Source organism: Heteronotia binoei, chromosome 8 (genome assembly GCF_032191835.1).
Source record: "Heteronotia binoei isolate CCM8104 ecotype False Entrance Well chromosome 8, APGP_CSIRO_Hbin_v1, whole genome shotgun sequence".
Classification (NCBI taxonomy): Eukaryota; Metazoa; Chordata; class Lepidosauria; order Squamata; family Gekkonidae; genus Heteronotia; species Heteronotia binoei.
In genome coordinates, this window is record NC_083230.1 from 130,159,176 (window position 1) to 130,177,523 (window position 18,348).

General features: G+C 51.5%; 1 protein-coding gene across 1 annotated transcript in view; it reads left to right on the forward strand.

The window, feature by feature from the left end:
* The window catches only part of LMF2 (lipase maturation factor 2), a 51,256-nt gene extending 33,599 nt beyond the window's left edge, over positions 1-17,657 (forward strand). The window contains exons 7-14 of the mRNA XM_060244489.1: positions 930-1,064; positions 2,299-2,404; positions 3,329-3,425; positions 4,572-4,754; positions 6,697-6,865; positions 12,494-12,605; positions 15,941-16,049; positions 17,307-17,657. Of these exons, the coding sequence (XP_060100472.1) occupies positions 930-1,064; positions 2,299-2,404; positions 3,329-3,425; positions 4,572-4,754; positions 6,697-6,865; positions 12,494-12,605; positions 15,941-16,049; positions 17,307-17,657 (1,262 nt within the window). The remainder of the gene's footprint in view (positions 1-929; positions 1,065-2,298; positions 2,405-3,328; positions 3,426-4,571; positions 4,755-6,696; positions 6,866-12,493; positions 12,606-15,940; positions 16,050-17,306) is intronic.
* The last annotated feature ends 691 nt before the right edge of the window (positions 17,658-18,348 follow it).

The following is an 18,348-nucleotide window of genomic DNA, read 5'->3' on the forward strand; positions in this document are numbered from 1 at the left end:
ACTCTGATCTGGGAGAACCGGGTTTGATTCCCCACTCCTCCACTTACAGCTGCTGGAATGGCCTTGGGTCAGCCACAGCTGACTTATCTGGGAGAACCGGGTTTGATTCCCCACTCCTCCACTTGCAGCTGCTGGAATGGCCTTGGGTCAGCCAGAGCTCTCTTATCTGGGAGAACCGGGTTTGATTCCCCACTCCTCCACTTGCAGCTGCTGGAATGGCCTTGGGTCAGCCAGAGCTCTCTTATCTGGGAGAATCGGGTTGGATTCCCCACTCCTCCACTTGCAGCTGCTGGAATGGCCTTGGGTCAGCCAGAGCTCTCTTATCTGGGAGAACCGGGTTGGATTCCCCACTCCTCCACTTGCAGCTGCTGGAATGGCCTTGGGTCAGCCAGAGCTCTCTTATCTGGGAGAACCGGGTTGGATTCCCCACTCCTCCACTTGCACCTGCTGGAATGGCCTTGGGTCAGCCAGAGCTCTTATCTGGGAGAACCGGGTTTGATTCCCCACTCCTCCACTTGCAGCTGCTGGAATGGCCTTGGGTCAGCCAGAGCTCTTAACTGGGAGAACCGGGTTTGATTCCCCACTCCTCCACTTACAGCTGCTGGAATGGCCTTGGGTCAGCCAGAGCTCTCTTATCTGGGAGAACCGGGTTGGGCTCCGCAGTCCTCCACTCGCAGCTGCTGGTGTGGCCTTCAGTCAGTCACATTCTCTCACAGCTGTTCCTCTCAAGAGCAGTTTCTGTCAGAGCTCTCTTAGCCGCACCCACCTCACAAGGTGTCTGTTGTGGGGAGGGGAAGGGAAAGGGGATCTGTAAGCTACTCTGAGATTCAGAGTGAAGAGCAGGATATAAATGCAGTCATCTCTTCTTCTTCTTCTGGTGCGAGGAGTTTTCCCTGTCCTCAGGTAACCTCTTGAATTCTGCTCTGTAGCCTGGCCCCCCCGGCCGCTGACCGTCCTGACCGCGCTGGTTGAGTTGGGCGCCTACGGCTTACTGTTCTACTGGACTGGCTGCCACTTTGGGCTGAAGATCAACTGGGAGAAGAGGCTCCTTGAATCTAAGACAGGTAACATCCAATGTGGGAGGAGACGTGGCCCGGAGGTGCCAAGGGGTGGAGACAGGGTAGCTTGGAACTTTCTAGAGGGGTTGGGGCAATCCCGGCATGACCTTTGCGGCGCTAAAGTAGGAGGACCCGTTCTCCTTACAGTACAGGAGTGACCCTGTACATCTTCAAGAGACTGGTAGCCAGCAGCCGTGTTACATGTTTTTGGCATGTTCTGGAACAGGGGTTCTATTAGGGGAGTTTTCAGAACTTGAGTACAAACACACACACCCCTAAGCCGCTTTGAGTCCCTACCCAAAGGTGAATTATACATGAAGTAAATAAATAAAACAACTAAACCGCATTCATCCCGGGTTCTTTTGTAATCGAGATGCAGTTAACTATAAACGAACATAGAAAATGAGTTGTTGTAGATTTTCTGGGCTGTATGGCCACCATCCTGGCATTGTAGAACCTGACGTTTCACCAGCAGCTGTGACCGGCATCCTCAGAGGAATTACACAGAAGGCTAGAGTTCTCTCTGTGACCAAATGAGAAGAAGATGGTAGGCAGGTAATTTGGCACTCTTCTCACTTGGACACAGAGAGAACGCTAGCCTTCTGGGTTATACCTCTGAGGACGCCAGTCACAGCTGCCGGAGAAACATCAGGTCTCACAATGCCAAGACCATGGCCGCACAACCCGGAAAATCTACAAAAACCAATGGATTCCGGCCATGGAAGCCTTCAACAACACATTGAACGTAAAAAATACAGAATTAGCAGAATCGTTTCTATGAACATATGAAGCTGCCTTCTACTGAATCAGACCTTTGGTCCATCAAAGTCAGTATTGTCTTCTCAGACTGGCAGTGGCTCTCCAGGGTCTCAAGCTGAGGTTTTTCACACCTATTTGCCTGGACCCTTTTTTGGAGATGCCAGGGATTGAACCTGGGACCTTCTGCTTCCCAAGCAGATGCTCTACCACTGAGCCACAGCACCATTAATGGCTCTCCAGGGTCTCAAGCTGAGGTTATTCATACCTACTTGCCTGGACCCTTTTGAGTTGGAGATGCCGGGGATTGAACCAGGGACCTTCTGCTTCCCAAGCAGATGTTCTACCATTGAGCCACCGTCCCTCCCCATTGTTTCTAGACAATTAGAACCCAGATGAACATGCGTGTGAGAGAGAAATACTACCCCAAAAGTACCCTTTTGGCCAAAATGCATTGAGTTGACTTTTAGCCGTGTCTCCCCAGCTTTCACGTACCATGAATTCATGCAGTGGCTGAAGATGGTGACGCTCCCTCTGGTGGGACTCGCCCTCCTTTCCCTGCTGTGGGAGATCCTTCAAGGTGCCTACAGGTAAGAGACTGGCCAGCGGGGGGTTTCCCAGGTGCTCCTTGGCACTACCTAGGATAGGACCAGGACCAGCGGGTTGAAATCAAATCAAAAGAGTTCCTGGCTCAACATTAGGAAGAACTTCCTGACTGTTAGAGCGGTTCCTCAGTGGAACAGGCTTCCTCGGGAGGTGGTGGGCTCTCCTTCCTCGGAGGTTTCTAAACAGAGGCCAGATGGCCATCTGACAGCAATCAGGATCCTGTGAATTGAGGGGGCAGTGTTTGTGAGTTTCCTGCATTGTGCAGGGGGTTGGACTAGATGACCCTGGAGGTCCCTTCCATCTCTATGATTCTAAATCAAAAGAGTTTCCGGCTCAACATTAGGAAGAACTTCCTGACCGTTAGAGCGATTCCTCAGTGCAACAGGCTTCCTCCTTGGGAGGTGGTGGGCTCTCCTTCCTTGGAGGTTTTTCAACAGAGGCTAGATGGCCATCTGACAGCGATGAAGATCCTGTGAATTTAGGGGGAGGGGTTTGTGAGTTTAGAGCGGTTCCTCAGTGGAACAGGCTTCCTCAGGAGGTGGTGGGCTCTTCTTCCTTGGAGGTTTTTCAACAGAGGCTAGATGGCCATCTGACAGCAATGAAGATCCTGTGAATTTAGGGGGAGGGGTTTGTGAGTTTCCTGCCTTGTGCAGGGGGTTGGACTAGATGACCCTGGAGGTCCCTTCCAACTCTAGGATTCCACCTGCATGCACTGGAGGTCCCTTCCAACTCTAGGATTCCACCTGCATGCACCGCACTCTTGTGGGAACACTCCTGGCTCTTGAAGGGAGACTTCCCCTTTCGTTGGAGCTGCCTGCAGCTCTGCTCATCTCCCCGCCCTTGTGGGGATGTCTCGTCTCACTAACTAACGCCCCCTTTCTGTTTTCTCTCTCTTCCTGTCCCCCCAGGTCTGCCTGCGCCCGGGGCTTTCTCTGGAAACTCTGGGGGACTCTCCAGTGGGCCGTCTTCACCACTGCGGCCTTGGGGATGTTTACTGTCAGCCTGGTGAGTGGCTTCCATGTCCAATGCTACCTTCAGGCCCTGAAGCAGGGAGCGCAAAACCTCTCAGCAAGGGGGCAGGAGGAAAAGGAAGTGGGTGGGACATGGAGGTGTGTTCGGGCCGGGAGTGGCCAAACTCGCATAACGTAAGAGCCACGCAGAACGGACTTCAGACGTTTGAGAGCTGGAAGACGTGAATATCAGATGTTTGGGAGCTGCAGGAAAGAAGGAAGGAAGGAAACCGGAGGGGAGGCTGGAGGGAGAGGTGGAAAGAAAGCAATTTTAAATGCATTCTACAACTGCATTCGACACTTGTAAAAAGTTTTTATTGTATTTTATTGTTTTGTCATATGTTGTATGACAGTTTGGTGTAGTGGTGAAGTGTGCGGACTCTTATCTGGGAGAACCAGGTTTGATTCCCCACTCCTCCGCTTGCAGCTGCTGGAATGGCCTTGGGTCAGCCAGAGCTCTCCTATCTGGGAGAACCGGGTTTGATCCCCCAATCCACTTGCAGCTGCTGGAATGGCCTTGGGTCAGCCAGAGCTCTCCTATCTGGGAGAACCGGGTTTGATTCCCCACTCCTCCACTTGCAGCTGCTGGAATGGCCTTGGGTCAGCCAGAGCTCTCCTATCTGGGAGAACCGGGTTTGATCCCCCAATCCACTTGCAGCTGCTGGAATGGCCTTGGGTCAGCCATAGCTCTCTTATCTGGGAGAACCGGGTTTGATTCCCCACTCCTCCACTTGCAGCTGCTGGAATGGCCTTGAGTCAGCCAGAGCTCTCTTATCTGGGAGAACCGGGTTTGATTCCCCAGTCCTCCACTTGCAGCTGCTGGAATGGCCTTGGGTCAGCCATAGCTCTCTTATCTGGGAGAACCGGGTTTGATTCCCCTCTCCGCCACTTGCAGCTGCTGGAATGGCCTTGAGTCAGCCAGAGCTCTCTTATCTGGGAGAACCGGGTTTGATTCCCCCCTCCTCCACTTGCACCTGCTGGAGTTGTCCTTGAAAGGGCAGCTTCTGGGAGAGCTCTCTCAGCCCCGCCCACCTCACACGGCATCTGTTGTGGGGGAGGAAGATAAAGGAGATTGTGAGCTGCTCTGATTCAGGGAGAAAGGTGGGGTCTTAATCTGCAGTTCTTCTTCCCTCCCCTCCAGGTCCCCTTCACCTACATCGAGTACGAGTCCAACGGGAAGCTGTGGCCGAGCGTCCACCAGATGTTTGGCGCCATCGATCGCTACCAGCTGGCCAACTCCTACGGCCTCTTCCGGAGGATGACGGGGGTGGGCGGGCGGCCGGAGGTGGTGGTGGAAGGCAGCTACGATAAGGAAACTTGGACGGTAATTGCCCCTGTGGATCGTTGTGGGTGGAGTCTTCTTCACACGGCTGTCGCTTGCTGGGAGTCCGTGTAGCTGCAGCATAGGGTGGTAGGTGGTGCATGGAACACATAAGAAGGTGATGCTGTTGGATTTATATCCCGCCCTCCACTCTGTATCTCAGCATCTTAGAGCGGCTCACAATCTCCTTTACCTTCCTCCCCCACAACAGACACCCTGTGAGGTAGGTGGGGCTGAGAGAGCCAGTTTGGTGTAGTGGTTAAGTGCGTGGAATCTTATCTGGGAGAACCGGGTTTGATTCCCCACTCCTCCACTTGCACCTGCTGGAATGGCCTTGGGTCAGCCAGAGCTCTCTTATCTGGGAGAACAGGGTTTGATTCCCCACTCCTCCACTTGCAGCTGCTGGCATGGCCTTGGGTCAGCCAGAGCTCTCTTATCTGGGAGAACAGAGTTTGATTCCCCACTCCTCCACTTGCACCTGCTGGCATGGCCTTGGGTCAGCCAGAGCTCTCTTATCTGGGAGAGCCGGGTTTGATTCCCCACTCCTCCACTTGCAGCTGCTGGCATGGCCTTGGGTCAGCCAGAGCTCTCTTATCTGGGAGAACAGAGTTTGATTCCCCACTCCTCCACTTGCTGCTGCTGGAATGGCCTTGAGTCAGCCAGAGCTCTCTTATCTGGGAGAACCGGGTTTGATTCCCCCTTCCTCCACTTGCAGCTGCTGGGATGGCCTTGGGTCAGCCAGAGCTCTCTTATCTGGGAGAACAGAGTTTGATTCCCCACTCCTCCACTTGCACCTGCTGGAATGGCCTTGGGTCAGCCAGAGCTCTCTTATCTGGGAGAGCCGGGTTTGATTCCCCACTCCTCCACTTGCAGCTGCTGGCATGGCCTTGGGTCAGCCAGAGCTCTCTTATCTGGGAGAACAGAGTTTGATTCCCCACTCCTCCACTTGCACCTGCTGGCATGGCCTTGGGTCAGCCATAGCTCTTGCTGGAGTTGTCCTTGAAAGGGCAGCTGCTGTGAGAGCTCTCTCAGCCCCACCCAACTCACAGGGTGTCTGTTGTGGGAGGAGAAGATACAGGAGATTGGAAGCCGCTCTGAGTCTCTGATTCAGAGGGAAGGTCAGGGTATAAAACCGCAGTTGTGTTCTTCTTCTCTCCCAGAAGCTGCCTTTTCAAGGACAACTCCTGCAAGAGCTGTGGCTAACCCAAGGCCATTCCAGCAGGTGCAAGTGGAGGAGGGGGGAGTCCAACTCGGTTCTCCCAAATAAGAGTCCGCGCACTTCAACACTGCACCAAGCCAGAGAGCTCTGCCAAACCCAGCAGTTGCCAAAAGTCACGCCTTGCTGGGCGAAACCCCCTCTTGGTCCCATCCACTGGCAAAAAATACTTGGCGGGAGCCTGAAAAGGTGTTGGTGGAGTGTTGGTTGGGGGGCCCTGCTCTAGGCCAAGATGTGTGCGTGACCAGCTAGCTCTGGAGCGGGGGGTGTCAAACATGCTTCCCCCGCGCCTGCCTGCCTGGCTCCAGCTCTGATGCTTACAGCAAGCGCTCCCTCCGATCCCGGGGCTTGCTTTAAGCGTCAGAGCTGGAGCCAGGCAGGCAGGCGCGGGGGAAGCGCCGGGATCGGAGGCGGAGGCAGCGGATCGCCCCCCAGGAGGAAGGTGCCTCCTATGGTCTAGAGCGCCTTATGGACCGAAAAATACGGTACTTTTTTTTTTAAACAAAAATCTTTGTGTTTGTCTGTGTCCTTTATAAAGTTTATATCTCTGCTACCTAATCTTAAATAGGGACACGCCTGGCCTGGCCAGGTCTCATTTGTGTCAGGTTCGGCCCTCGTAACGAACGAGTTTGACACCCCTGCTCTAGTACATATCTCCCCTTTTTACTGCGGTGCAAGAACCTCCCGCAGCCATCCATGCCTGAGAATCGGGTCCTTCCTTCCCCGCAGGAGATCGAATTCATGTACAAACCAGGCAACGTCAGCGCGGCACCTCTTGTGGTGGCCCCTCACCAGCCCCGGCTCGACTGGCAGATGTGGTTTGCCGCGCTGGGTCACCACACCCAGAGCCCCTGGTTCACCAGTTTCGTCTATCGCCTCCTGCAGGGCAAGAAAGAAGGTGAGTGTGTGTGGCTTGCCAAAAATTGGAGTCATTGCTGGGTGCTACTGTGACCACCCCCCCTCGTAAGTCTCATGGGTCCCTAGGTTTATCATCCAGAATCTTATCCGTGCGCCCTGACCGGGCTAGCCCAGACTAGTCATAATGCCCCTGTATAAATCGATGGTGCGGTCTCATTTGGAGTACTGTGTGCAGTTCTGGTCGCCGCACCTCAAAAAGGATATTATAGCATTGGAGAAAGTCCAGAGAAGGGCAACTAGAATGATTAAAGGGCTGGAGCACTTTCCCTATGAAGAAAGGTTGAAACGCTTGGGACTCTAGCTTGGAGAAACGTCGACTGCGGGGTGACATGATAGAGGTTTACAAGATTACGCATGGGATGGAGAAAGTAGAGAAAGAGGTACTTTTCTCCCTTTCTCGCAATACAAGAACTCGTGGGCATTCGATGAAATTGCTGAGCAGCCAGGTTAAAACGGATAAAAGGAAGTCCTTCTTCACCCAAAGGGTGATTAACATGTGGAATTCGCTGCCACAGGAGGTGGTGGCGGCCACAAGCATGGCCACCTTCAAGAGGGGTTTAGATAAAAATATGGAGCACAGGTCCATCGGTGGCTATTAGCCACAGTGTGTGTGTGTATATATAAAATTTTTTGGCCACTGTGTGACACAGAGTGTTGGACTGGAGGGGCCACTGGCCTGATCCAACATGGCTTCTCTTATGTTCTTATGTGACACAGAGTGTTGAACTGGATGGGCCACTGGCCTGATCCAACCTGGCTTCTCTTATGTGACAAAGTGTTGGACTGGAGGGGCCATTGGCCTGATCCAACATGGCTTTTCTTATGTTCTTATGTGACACAGAGTGATGCACTGGAGGGGCCATTGGCCTGATCCAACATGGCTTCTCTTATGTTCTTATGTGACACAGAGTGTTGGACTGGATGGGCCACTGGCCTGATCCAACAGGGCTTCTCTTCTGTTCTTATGTGACACAGAGTGTTGGACTGGAGGGGCCACTGGCCTGATCCAACATGGCTTCTCTTATGTTCTCAGTCTCATCTATCAGATCTCGGAAGCTAAACCAGGGTTGTGGCGTAGAGGCAAGCAGTGGCAATCTGCCTCCCAAGCATCTTAAAAAACAAGTCTAACTTGTCACCTAGTGGTGCATAACGCTAAAAGAGCTAGCACTTCCGGCGAAATTGGGTTCCTTGGAAAGGGCAAGCTTCACTTTATTGAACCTGATGGTCCAAAGTTAATTTGGGGAGATAAAAACTTTCGATCTTTTTTATACGTCAGACCCGAAGCAAACTCGCGCTAGATCCGCTTCAATGGAGAAAATGCAAGCCCAATTAGGTGCGATGGAAGCCAGGATAATGATGGGGGTGAAAGAAATTATAACTGCCTCTAAAAAAGAAATAAGAAAGGATATTGAGGACTCAAAAAAAAAAAGAAATAGAGAATCTCAGAAATGAGACTGCAGTAATAACAAAAAAAGTACAAGAGGTGGAAGAGAAAGTGAAAACACACGATTCCACCTTGTTAAAATTACAAGAGAAGGTTACAGGACATGACTGCAAGCTGATGGAGACACAGATTCGTCTGAGTGGGGTACCAGAGGATGAAAAAGCTGATCTGAAAGAGTACATAATAAAAATAATTGCAGCATTTTTGGAGAAAGATCCTGAAGGGAAATAGATATATGTATGACTATATGTATAGAGTGAACTCACTCTATGCCAAGAAAAATAATTTGCCAAGAGGTGTTGTCATAACATCGCTTGCGGAGAGGGCGGGGTATAAATTGAAAGTAATAAATAATAAATAAATAAATAAGATACATGACAAAAGAAATGGTGGGAAAGATCATGAATAAAAATGTTGAAAAGACATTGCTAGTAAGAGGCAGCAGAGTAAGAATTATGAAGGAGTTGCCAAGGTAAGTGATAAATGATAGAAGAACATATAAAAAACTGACAGAAAAATTACGGGACAATGACATGAGGTTTAGATGGATAATACCCAAAAGAGCTAGCACTTCCGGCTGCCAGACAGTCTTAGGATCTCCTGGCTGTATTACGCACGCTTTTATACTTTAATAATACCTTTGGCTTGTGTTTTTTCCCCGCTCCCTTCCCCCCCTTCCCGTTAACTATAATCGGGGTGGAATTCTAGCAGGAGCTCCTTTGCATGTTAGGCCACACCTCCTGGGTGTCGCCAGTCCTCCAAGTGCCTTCTAGACTCTTGGAGGATTAAGAACATGTGGAAAATCAAAACATTTACTGCCCATAATGAGGCATCAGGCAAGGAAATAACAGAAAGTGTAATCAAAAGACTGGAAAAGTTTGAATCAGGGAATTATGTTTTCTTGTAGAGAAGTTCAGAGCAATTAATACGTATAGTTAGAAGATAGGATAAAGATATGATAAATGGGAAGGGGAAATGGAAACTGAACTGTTAAAGCCAATGGATTAGCAAGGAGGTGGTGGATGTGCCCCCCCTAGACCTCCGACTGTAGAAATTTTTCTGCAGCACCCAGTTCTGGAGGTAACCCCGTCCAGCTGTCTTTTGCAGGCGCGAGAGAAGATAGTTAAAGTTTTAAAAAATTAAGTGTGTAAAGATGAAAGTCCGCGAAAGAAGTAAAGAAGTTTTGGAAACAAAAAGAAAGAATATAATAATAATAATAATAATAAATTTTATTTATACCCTGCTCAGGGCGGCTTACAGGACATGGCAAAAGCCACGTTAAAACAATAAGACAAGATTATACAATTCAATACAGAGAACAATTAAATAATTAAATAATCTAAAACCAGTCTAAAAATATAATCTAATAGTGCTATTATCTCAGTTATGTTAATGTTAATGATGGCGTGATGTTTATTCCAAGCTCCATCTTAGAAAGCTAGCCGGAAGAGGGCAGTTTTGCAGGCCCTACGGAATTGGCCAAGATCCTGCAGGGCCCGCACCTCTTCCGGGACACTTCTAATTATGATTAGAATAAGAATTAGGAAAAGTGGCACGGGGATCAGGTGAAATCGGGTAAAGAAAGGAAATAAGACGCCAGCCGAAGTGATAAAAATAACAGCTGAGACGGGTGAAGAAAAGTGGTTGTCATATAATCAACTGTTAAAAATACAAAGTGGCAAAATAGAATGGAAAACGGCTGAAGAGCTGAATAATAAATATGATTGGTTTCAAATGCGACAAATAAAGAGCTTGGTGGAGAATGATATTAAAACTGAAGGCATAAGAAAAGAGCAAACAGAAATGGGAAAAGTTCTGCTTGGAGACAACGAAAAATTAATTTCGAAATTATATACATTACTTTTAAAATGGTCTACGGAAGATGAAGTAGTGAAACCTCAAACGATTAAGTGGGCAATTAATGTAAATAAAGAAATACAGATGGAAACTTGGGAATATTTGTGGAAGAACTCTGAAGCTCTCGACGTGTCATAGTATTAAAGAGAACTATTTTAAAATGATGTATCGATGGTATATGACTCCTAAGAAATTGGCAAAGATGAATAATAAGATGCCAGATAGATGTTGGAAATGTAAAAAACATGAAGGTTCTTTCTACCATATGTGGTGGAGCCGGTTTGGTGTAGTGGTTAAGTGTGCGGACTCTTATCTGGGAGAACCGGGTTTGATTCCCCACTCCTCCACTTGCACCTGCTAGCATGGCCTTGGGTCAGCCATAGCTCTGGCAGAGGTTGTCCTTGAAAGGGCAGCTGCTGTGAGAGCCCTCTCCAGCCCCACCCACCTCACAGGGTGTCTGTTGTGGGGGAGGAAGGTAAAGGAGATTGTGAGCCGCTCTGAGACTCTTCGGAGTGGAGGGCGGGATATAAATCCAATATCTTCTTCTATCTTCTTGTGAAAGAGCAAAAAAGTACTGGCAGATGATTCAACAAGAAATTTCTAGGCTCTTGGGATATGAATTTAAGAAAGTTGCAGAGACTTTTCTGTTGGGATTACAAAGGGGAAAATTTCCAAAAGAAGATAGAACTTTAATCTGGTACTTGCTTTCAGCTGCTAGGACATTATATACGCAGTTGTGGAAGCAAGAAAAAATACCAGAGAAATGGGATTGGATTATAAAAGTTATGACATGGAGTGAAATGGACAAATTAACAAGAATTTTAAGAGACTATGATTTAGAAGTTTTTAAGCTGGAGTGGAAAAAGTTCAGAAGATATGTAGAAAAAGAGTGGAAAATAAAAGGACATTGGACAATTTTTGATAATGATTAAGTCTTAGAAAAAAGAAGAATATTAATTTTTGTTTTTATTAGTTAAGGGTACCTTTAAACATTAGTTCTTTAAGTAAATAACACCGGCGGGGGTCAAGTAACGGGGGGAGGGGTGGGTAGAAGGTAATATATGGGATAGATAAAAGAAGTTATTAATGATGCAAGAAATATAATTTGTTACCATATGTTACCAAATAAAATTGTTTTAACCTAAGAAAGGAAATATGATAAAGAGGAAGTTTATTTATTCAGTTCAGCATTCAGTTTGATTTGTAGAAGACAACAAGCAAAAAATGAAGTGTATTTATATGAGATGTAAAAAATATGTTGATATATGCACACTTAATAAAATATTAATTCCATAAAAAAGAACATAAGAAAAGCCATGTTGGATCAGGCCAATGATCCATCCAGTCCGACACTCTGTGTCACACAGTGGCCAAAAGAACAAAGTGCCATCAGGAGGTACACCAGTGGGGCTAGAAGCCCTCCCACTGTTGCCCCCCCCAAGCGCCAAGAATACAGAGCATCACTGCCCCAGATATAAGAACATAAGAGAAGCCATGTTGGATCAGGCCAGTGGCCCATCCAGCCCAACACTCTGTGTCACATAAGAACATAAGAGAAGCCATGTTGGTTCAGGCCAATGGCCCATCCAGTCCAACACTCTGTGTCACACAGTGGCCAAAAAAACCAGGCACCATCAGTGGGGCCAGGACCCTAGAAGCCCTCCCATTATGCCCCCCCCCCCGCAAGCACCAAGAATACAGAGCATCACTGCTCCACACGGAAAGTTCCAACGATAGCCACTGATGGACCTCTGCTCCATATTTTTATCTAACCCCCTCTTAAAGCTAGCTATGCTTGTAGCCGCCACCACCTCCTGTGGCAGTGAATTCCACGTGTTAATCGCCCTTTGGGTGAAGAAGGACTTCCTTCTGTCCGTTCTAACCTGACTGCTCAGCAATTTCATTGAATGACCACGAGTTCTTGTATTGCGAGAAAGGGAGAAAAGTTCTTCTCTCTCTGCCTTCTCCATCCCATGCCTAATCTTGCAAACCTCTCTCATGTCACCCCACAGTCGTCATTTCTCCAAGCTCAAGAGTCCCACGCGTTTTACCCTTTCTTCACAGGGAAAGTGTTCCAGCCCTTTAATCCTTCTAGTGGCCCTTTTTGGACATTGGCTACATCAGGGTTTTGTGGCCTAATATGCAAAGGAGCTCCTGCTAGAATTCCACACCCCCCCCAACTCTAATCAAATGAGTTGGTGGAAGGAAAGGCAGGAAAGTTGGGGTTCGGCAGCGAAACGTGGGTTCCCTTTTAGCTGGGATTGTTCTGTTCCTCCGGGGCTCATCAGCTTCCCCTTCTCCCCGCAGTGATCCACCTTGTGCAGGTCGACGAGTCAAAATACCCGTTCCACTCTCAGCCACCTGCTTACATCCGGGCCTGGCTGTACAAATATTGGTTCACAGCAAGTGCAGAGGACGGGTGAGTATGATGGCGGGGGAAGGGAGGGGGGGAGGCATTTAGGTGGGAAGAGCCATGGGGACCTCTGGTTTCATCTCCAGAGGGGGACCAAGATTTGGGGGCTGGAGAATCTTTCCAGTGAGGACAGGTCAACAGACAGGGAGTGTTTAGCTTAGTAAACTAAACCAGAGAGCCAGTTTGGTGTAGTGGTTAAGTGCGTGGGGACTCTTATCTGAGGGTACTGGGTTTGATTCCCCACTCTTCCACTTGCAGCTGCTGAAATGGTCTTGGGTCAGCCATAGCTCTCTTATCTGGGAGAACCGGGTTTGATTCCCCACTCCTCCACTTGCAGCTGCTGGAATGGCCTTGGGTCAGCCATAGCTCTCTTATCTGGGAGAACCGGGTTTGATTCCCCACTCCTCCACTTGCAGCTGCTGGAATGGCCTTGGGTCAGCCATAGCTCTCTCATCTGGGTGAACCGGGTTTGGTTCCCCACTCCTCCACTTACAGCTGCTGGAATGGCCTTTGGTTAGCCATAGCTCTCTTATCTGGGAGAACTGGGTTTGATTCCCCACTCCTCCACTTACAGCTGCTGGAATGGCCTTGGGTCAGCCAGAGCTCTCTTATCTGGGAGAACCGGGTTTGATTCCCCACTCCTCCACTTGCAGCTGCTGGAATGGCCTTGGGTCAACCAAAGCTCTCACAGAGTTGTCCTTGAAAGGGCAGCTTCTGGGAGAGCTCTCTCAGCCCCACCTGCCTCACAGGGTGTCTGTCGTGGGAGAAGAAGATAAAGGCCAGAGTTGTCCTTGAAAGGGCAGCTTCCGTGAGAGCTCTCTCAGCCCCACCCACATCACAGGGTGTCTGTTGTGTTTTGGTGGGGGAAGGTAAAAGAGATTGTGAGTCGCTCTGAGACTGAGATTCAGAGTATGGGGCGGGATATAAATCCAATGTCGTCGTCGTCTTCTAAAGGGGGGACATGATAGAGGTTTATAAACTTGTGCGCAGGGTGGAAAGACTAGACAAAGAGAACTTTTTTCTCCTGCTCCTGAAGTACAGGAATTCAAGGGATCCCGTTAAGTTGATGGGCAGCAGATCTAGGACAGACAATAGAAAATATTTCTTTACACAGAGAGTGATGAAAATGTAGAATTCACTGTCACAGGATGTCGTGATGGCCACCAACCCAAATGGTTTTAAAGGGGGTTTAAACAGATGGAAAAGTCTGTCAGTGATGACTAGCCCTGGTGACAAGAAGGGAATATCCCCGTTCAGAGACACTGAACTGCTGAATCCCAGAGCCGGGAGGCAAACTCAGCTTTGACCACTCTGTGAGATCATATGCTGGACTAGATGGACCCTCCCTGGTCTGACCCAGCAGGGCTCTTCTGATGTTCTTCTCAGGGGAAGGCCTCGGCCTCTCTGCCCTGTTGCTGGCCCTCCAGAGGAACTGGCTGCCCACTGTGTGAGACAGGAGGCTGGACTAGATGGACCCTCACTAGTCTGGTCCAGCAGGGCTCTTCTAATGTTCTTATGAAGGCCTCGGCCGCTCTGCCCTGTTGTTGGCCCTGCAGAGGAACTGGCTGGCCACTGTGTGAGACAGGAGGCTGGACTAGATGGACCCTCACTGGTCTGACCCAGCAGGGCTCTTCTGATGTCCTTCTCAGAGGAAGGCCTCAGCCTCTCTGCCCTGTTGTTGGCCCTCCAGAGGAACTGGTTGGCCACTGTGTGAGACAGGAGGCTGGACTAGAAGGACCCTCACTGGTCTGATCCAGCAGGGCTCTTCTCATGTTCTTCTCAGGGGAAGGCCTTGGCCTCTCTGCCCTGTTGTTGGCCCTCCAGAGGAAGTGGCTGGCCCTGTGTGAGACAGGAGGCTGGACTGGATGGACCCTCACTGGTCTGACCCAGCAGGGCTCTTCTGATATTCTCATCAGGGGAAGGACTCAGCCTCTCTGCCCTGTTGTTGGACCTTCAGAGGAACAGGTTGGCCACTGTGTGGGACAGGAGACTGGACTAGATGGACCCTCACTGGTCTGATCCAGCAGGGCTCTTCTGATGTTCCTCTCAGGGGAAGGCCTCGGCCTCTCTGCCCTGTTGTTGGCCCTCCAGAGGAACTGACTGGCCACTCCGTGAGGCTGAACTGAATGGACCCTCACTGGTCTCACCCAGCAGGGCTCTTCTGATGTTCTTCTCAGGGGAAGGCCTCGTCCTCTCTGCCCTGTTGCTGGCCCTCCAGAGGAACTGGCTGGCCACTGTGTGAGACAGGAGGCTGGACTGGATGGACCCTCCCTGGTCTGACCCAGCAGGGCTCTTCTGAGGTTCTTCTCAGGGGAAGGCCTCAGCCTCTCTGCCCTGTTGCTGGCCCTCCAGAGGAACTGGCTGGCCACTGTGTGAGACAGGAGGCTGGACTAGATGGACCCTCCCTGGTCTGACCCAGCAGGGCTCTTCTGATGTTCCTCTCAGGGGAAGGCCTCGGACTCTCTGCCCTGTTGTTGGCCCTCCAGAGGAACTGACTGGCCACTCTGTGAGGCTGGACTGAATGGACCCTCCCTGGTCTGATCCAGCAGGGCTCTTCTGATGTTCTTCTCAGGGGAAGGCCTCGGTCTCTCTGCCCTGTTGTTGGCCCTCCAGAGGAACTGACTGGCTGTGAGAGGAGGCTGGACCCTCCCTGGTCTGACCCAGCAGGGCTCTTCTGATATTCCTCTCAGGGGAAGGCCTCGGCCTCTCTGCCCTGTTGTTGGCCCTCCAGAGGAACTGACTGGCTGTGAGAGGAGGCTGGACCCTCCCTGGTCTGACCCAGCAGGGCTCTTCTGGTATTCCTCTCAGGGGAAGGCCTCGGCCTCTCTGCCCTGTTGTTGGCCCTCCAGAGGAACTGGCTGGCCTCTGTGTGAGACAGGAGGCTGGACTAGATGGACCCTCCCTGGTCTGACCCAGCAGGGCTCCTCTGATGTTCTTCTCAGGGGAAGGCCTCAGCCTCTCTGCCCTGTTTTGGCCCTCCAGAGGAACTGACTGGCCACTCCGTGAGACAGGAGGCTGGACTGGATGGACCCTCCCTGGTCTGACCCAGCAGGGCTCTTCTGATGTTCTTCTCAGGGGAAGGCCTCGGCCTCTCTGCCCTGTTGTTGGCCCTCCAGAGGAACTGGCTGGCCACTGTGAGAGAGAGGAGGCTGGACTAGACGGAGCCTCCCTGGTCTGATCCAGCAGGGCTCTTCTGATGTTCTTATGAAGGCCTCGGCCTCTCTGCCCTGTTGTGGGCCCTCCAGAGGAACTGGCTGGCCTCTGTGTGAGATAGACCCTCACTGCTGTGATCCAGCAGGGCTCTTCTGATATGCTCACCAGCTCCTTCCCCCTCCCTCCAGTTCTCTTCCTCAGAAGTGGTGGCAGCGGCAGCGGGTGGAGGAGTTCTACCCGACCGTCTTCCTGGGGGACACGCAGTTGGATGCCTTCCTGACCCAATACGGGCTTAAGGTGAGTGAAGGGGGGGAAAGGAAGCGGAGACCCAGGTTTAAGACCCGCCCCCCCCCCTGAAGGAAAGGGCCAGCATAGAGACCATCCCGGAGCAGAAAGGGAGGGTGATGACAAGTAGGTTGCAAGGAAAGCAGCAGCGTTTAAGGGTTGCATCGGTGCTTAGTTCTCATAGCCCTTTCTTACGCGCCCAGGGAAATGTTGTTTACCGCTTTGGGATCTAGCAGGAATTTTTCTCCAGGCCAGTTTGCCCTGGGATGGTGGAGGGTTATTTTGCCATCTTCTGGGCACTGAGCAGGGGCACTGGGGATGTGTGTGTGTGTGGCAGGGGCGGGGGGTACTTGTGAATTCTATGCATTGTGCAGGGGGTTGGACTAAATGACCCCGGAGGTCCCTTCCAGCTCTTTATGATTTAAGGATTCTGTATGCTTCCATGTGCACCCACACTTCAGCAGGTCGGAAGACGTGCGCATGTACAAGAAAGCAGATACCCAGAATTAAACTTTTTAAAGGTGTCGCTGCACTCGCCTTGAGTCATCTTGGAATGGCCTTGGGTCAGCTGTAGCTCTCGCAGCAGTTGTCCTTGAAAGGGCAGCTTCTGAGAGAGCTCTCTCAGCCCCAGCCACCTCACAGGGTGTCTGTTGTGTTTGGGCGGTGGGGGGAGGTAAAAGAGATTGTGAGCCGCTCTGAGACTCTGTCCTTGAAAGGGCAGCTGCTGGGAGAGCTCTCTCAGCCCCACCCATCTCACAGGGTGTCAGTTGTGGGGGAGGAAGGGGAAGGGGATTGTAGGCCTCTCTGAGACTCTGTCCTTGAAAGGGCAGCTGTTGGGAGAGCTCTCTCAGCCCCACCCACCTGATAGGGTGTCTGTTGTGTTTGGGGGGGGGGGAGGTAAAAGAGATTGTGAGCTGCTCTGAGACTGTCCTTGAAAGGGCAGCTTCTGGGAGAGCTCACTCAGCCCCACCCACCTCATAGCGTGTCTGTTTTGGGGGAGGAAGGGAAAGGAGATTGTAGGCCGCTCTGAGACTCTGTCCTTTAAAGGGCAGCTTCTGGGAGAGCTCTCTCAGCCACTAGAATTTTTCCTTACGAGTCTCCACAGCTTAGAGGGAGTATTGATTTTGACCTCCCTTACTCTGAAGCCCACTAGTTTCAGCCACGTTTCCCCATTTCTTGAGCAGGCAAAGTCAGCTCTTTAACCCGCCAGGGGGGGGGGGCAGGGTGGCTAGCATTTTGCCCCTCCTCATAATCTCCCCTCCCGCACAGGACAAGTCCCCCGCGAAGCGGCCCTCGGACTCCCTTCTGCCTGCAGCCCTCCGGCTGGTGCGAGAGCACACCCGTCCGTACAGCGGCCCTGCCCTGATCTGGTCCCTCTACCTCACGGCTGCCCTTCTTGGCCTCCTACGGGGAGCCCGCGGCTGGCTGTCGGGGGGCGGCCCCCCCAGCGGGAAGCAGAAGGCCAGCAAGCGGCCCGAAGCGGCGGCGCATGTCGGCGGTGGAGGGGACCAAGCCGGGGGCGAGAAGAACGGGCAGCTGAGGAAGGAAGCGGCCGAGAAGGGCAAGGCCTCGACGGAGGCCCCCGCGGACGCGCCGAGGAACGTCAAGAAGAGAAAATAGCTCCTGCTCGGCCGTCTCTTCGTGGACTCCCTGACGGACGCGGTTTTGGTTTCACCTACTCCCAGACCGGGTTTTTTTCCTGGGCCTCCTTGAGTGACGCGTTGCCAGCGTGGCACAGGAAAGAACTTGGGGCATTGGGGGGTGGGCATTCTGCCCCAAGACCGTCCTTTCCTTTTGCCAGCTCCCCCTGCTGGGCAGACAGGGAAGGACCCCGACTCCTGAGCGGCCCGCGAACCCGTCTTGGAAACTTTGCCGGCAGCCGGAGGCCCCGGAGGAAAAGCCGACGCTTCTTGTCTTTCCCTGTGCACCTTTCTTGGCTACGTATTGCAGGGCTGAAGGAAGAGCGTTGGGGGGGAGGCAGCCCCTCCATGGACACAAAGGATTTGGCAGCTTCTCTTTCCTTCTGAGCCCCGCCCCCAAGCCCCTAGGCGATCAGTCTCCTCTTCATCGTCACCCCCCCCCCACCACACACACACACACACACCATTGCCTTGATCTCTGTGGCTGGGAGAAAGGGGGAGGAGGGGGTCCATTGCCATATTGTGCTGCAACTGGTGGGGGGGGGGCACTGACCTTTCGTGGACCAGCTTGCCTCACAGCTGCGTGCCTCGCACCCAGGACCAGAAATTATAGTTTTCTAAATAAAGCCTTTACATTCCAGTTGTCCACATTTGATTTGACTGGGAGGGAG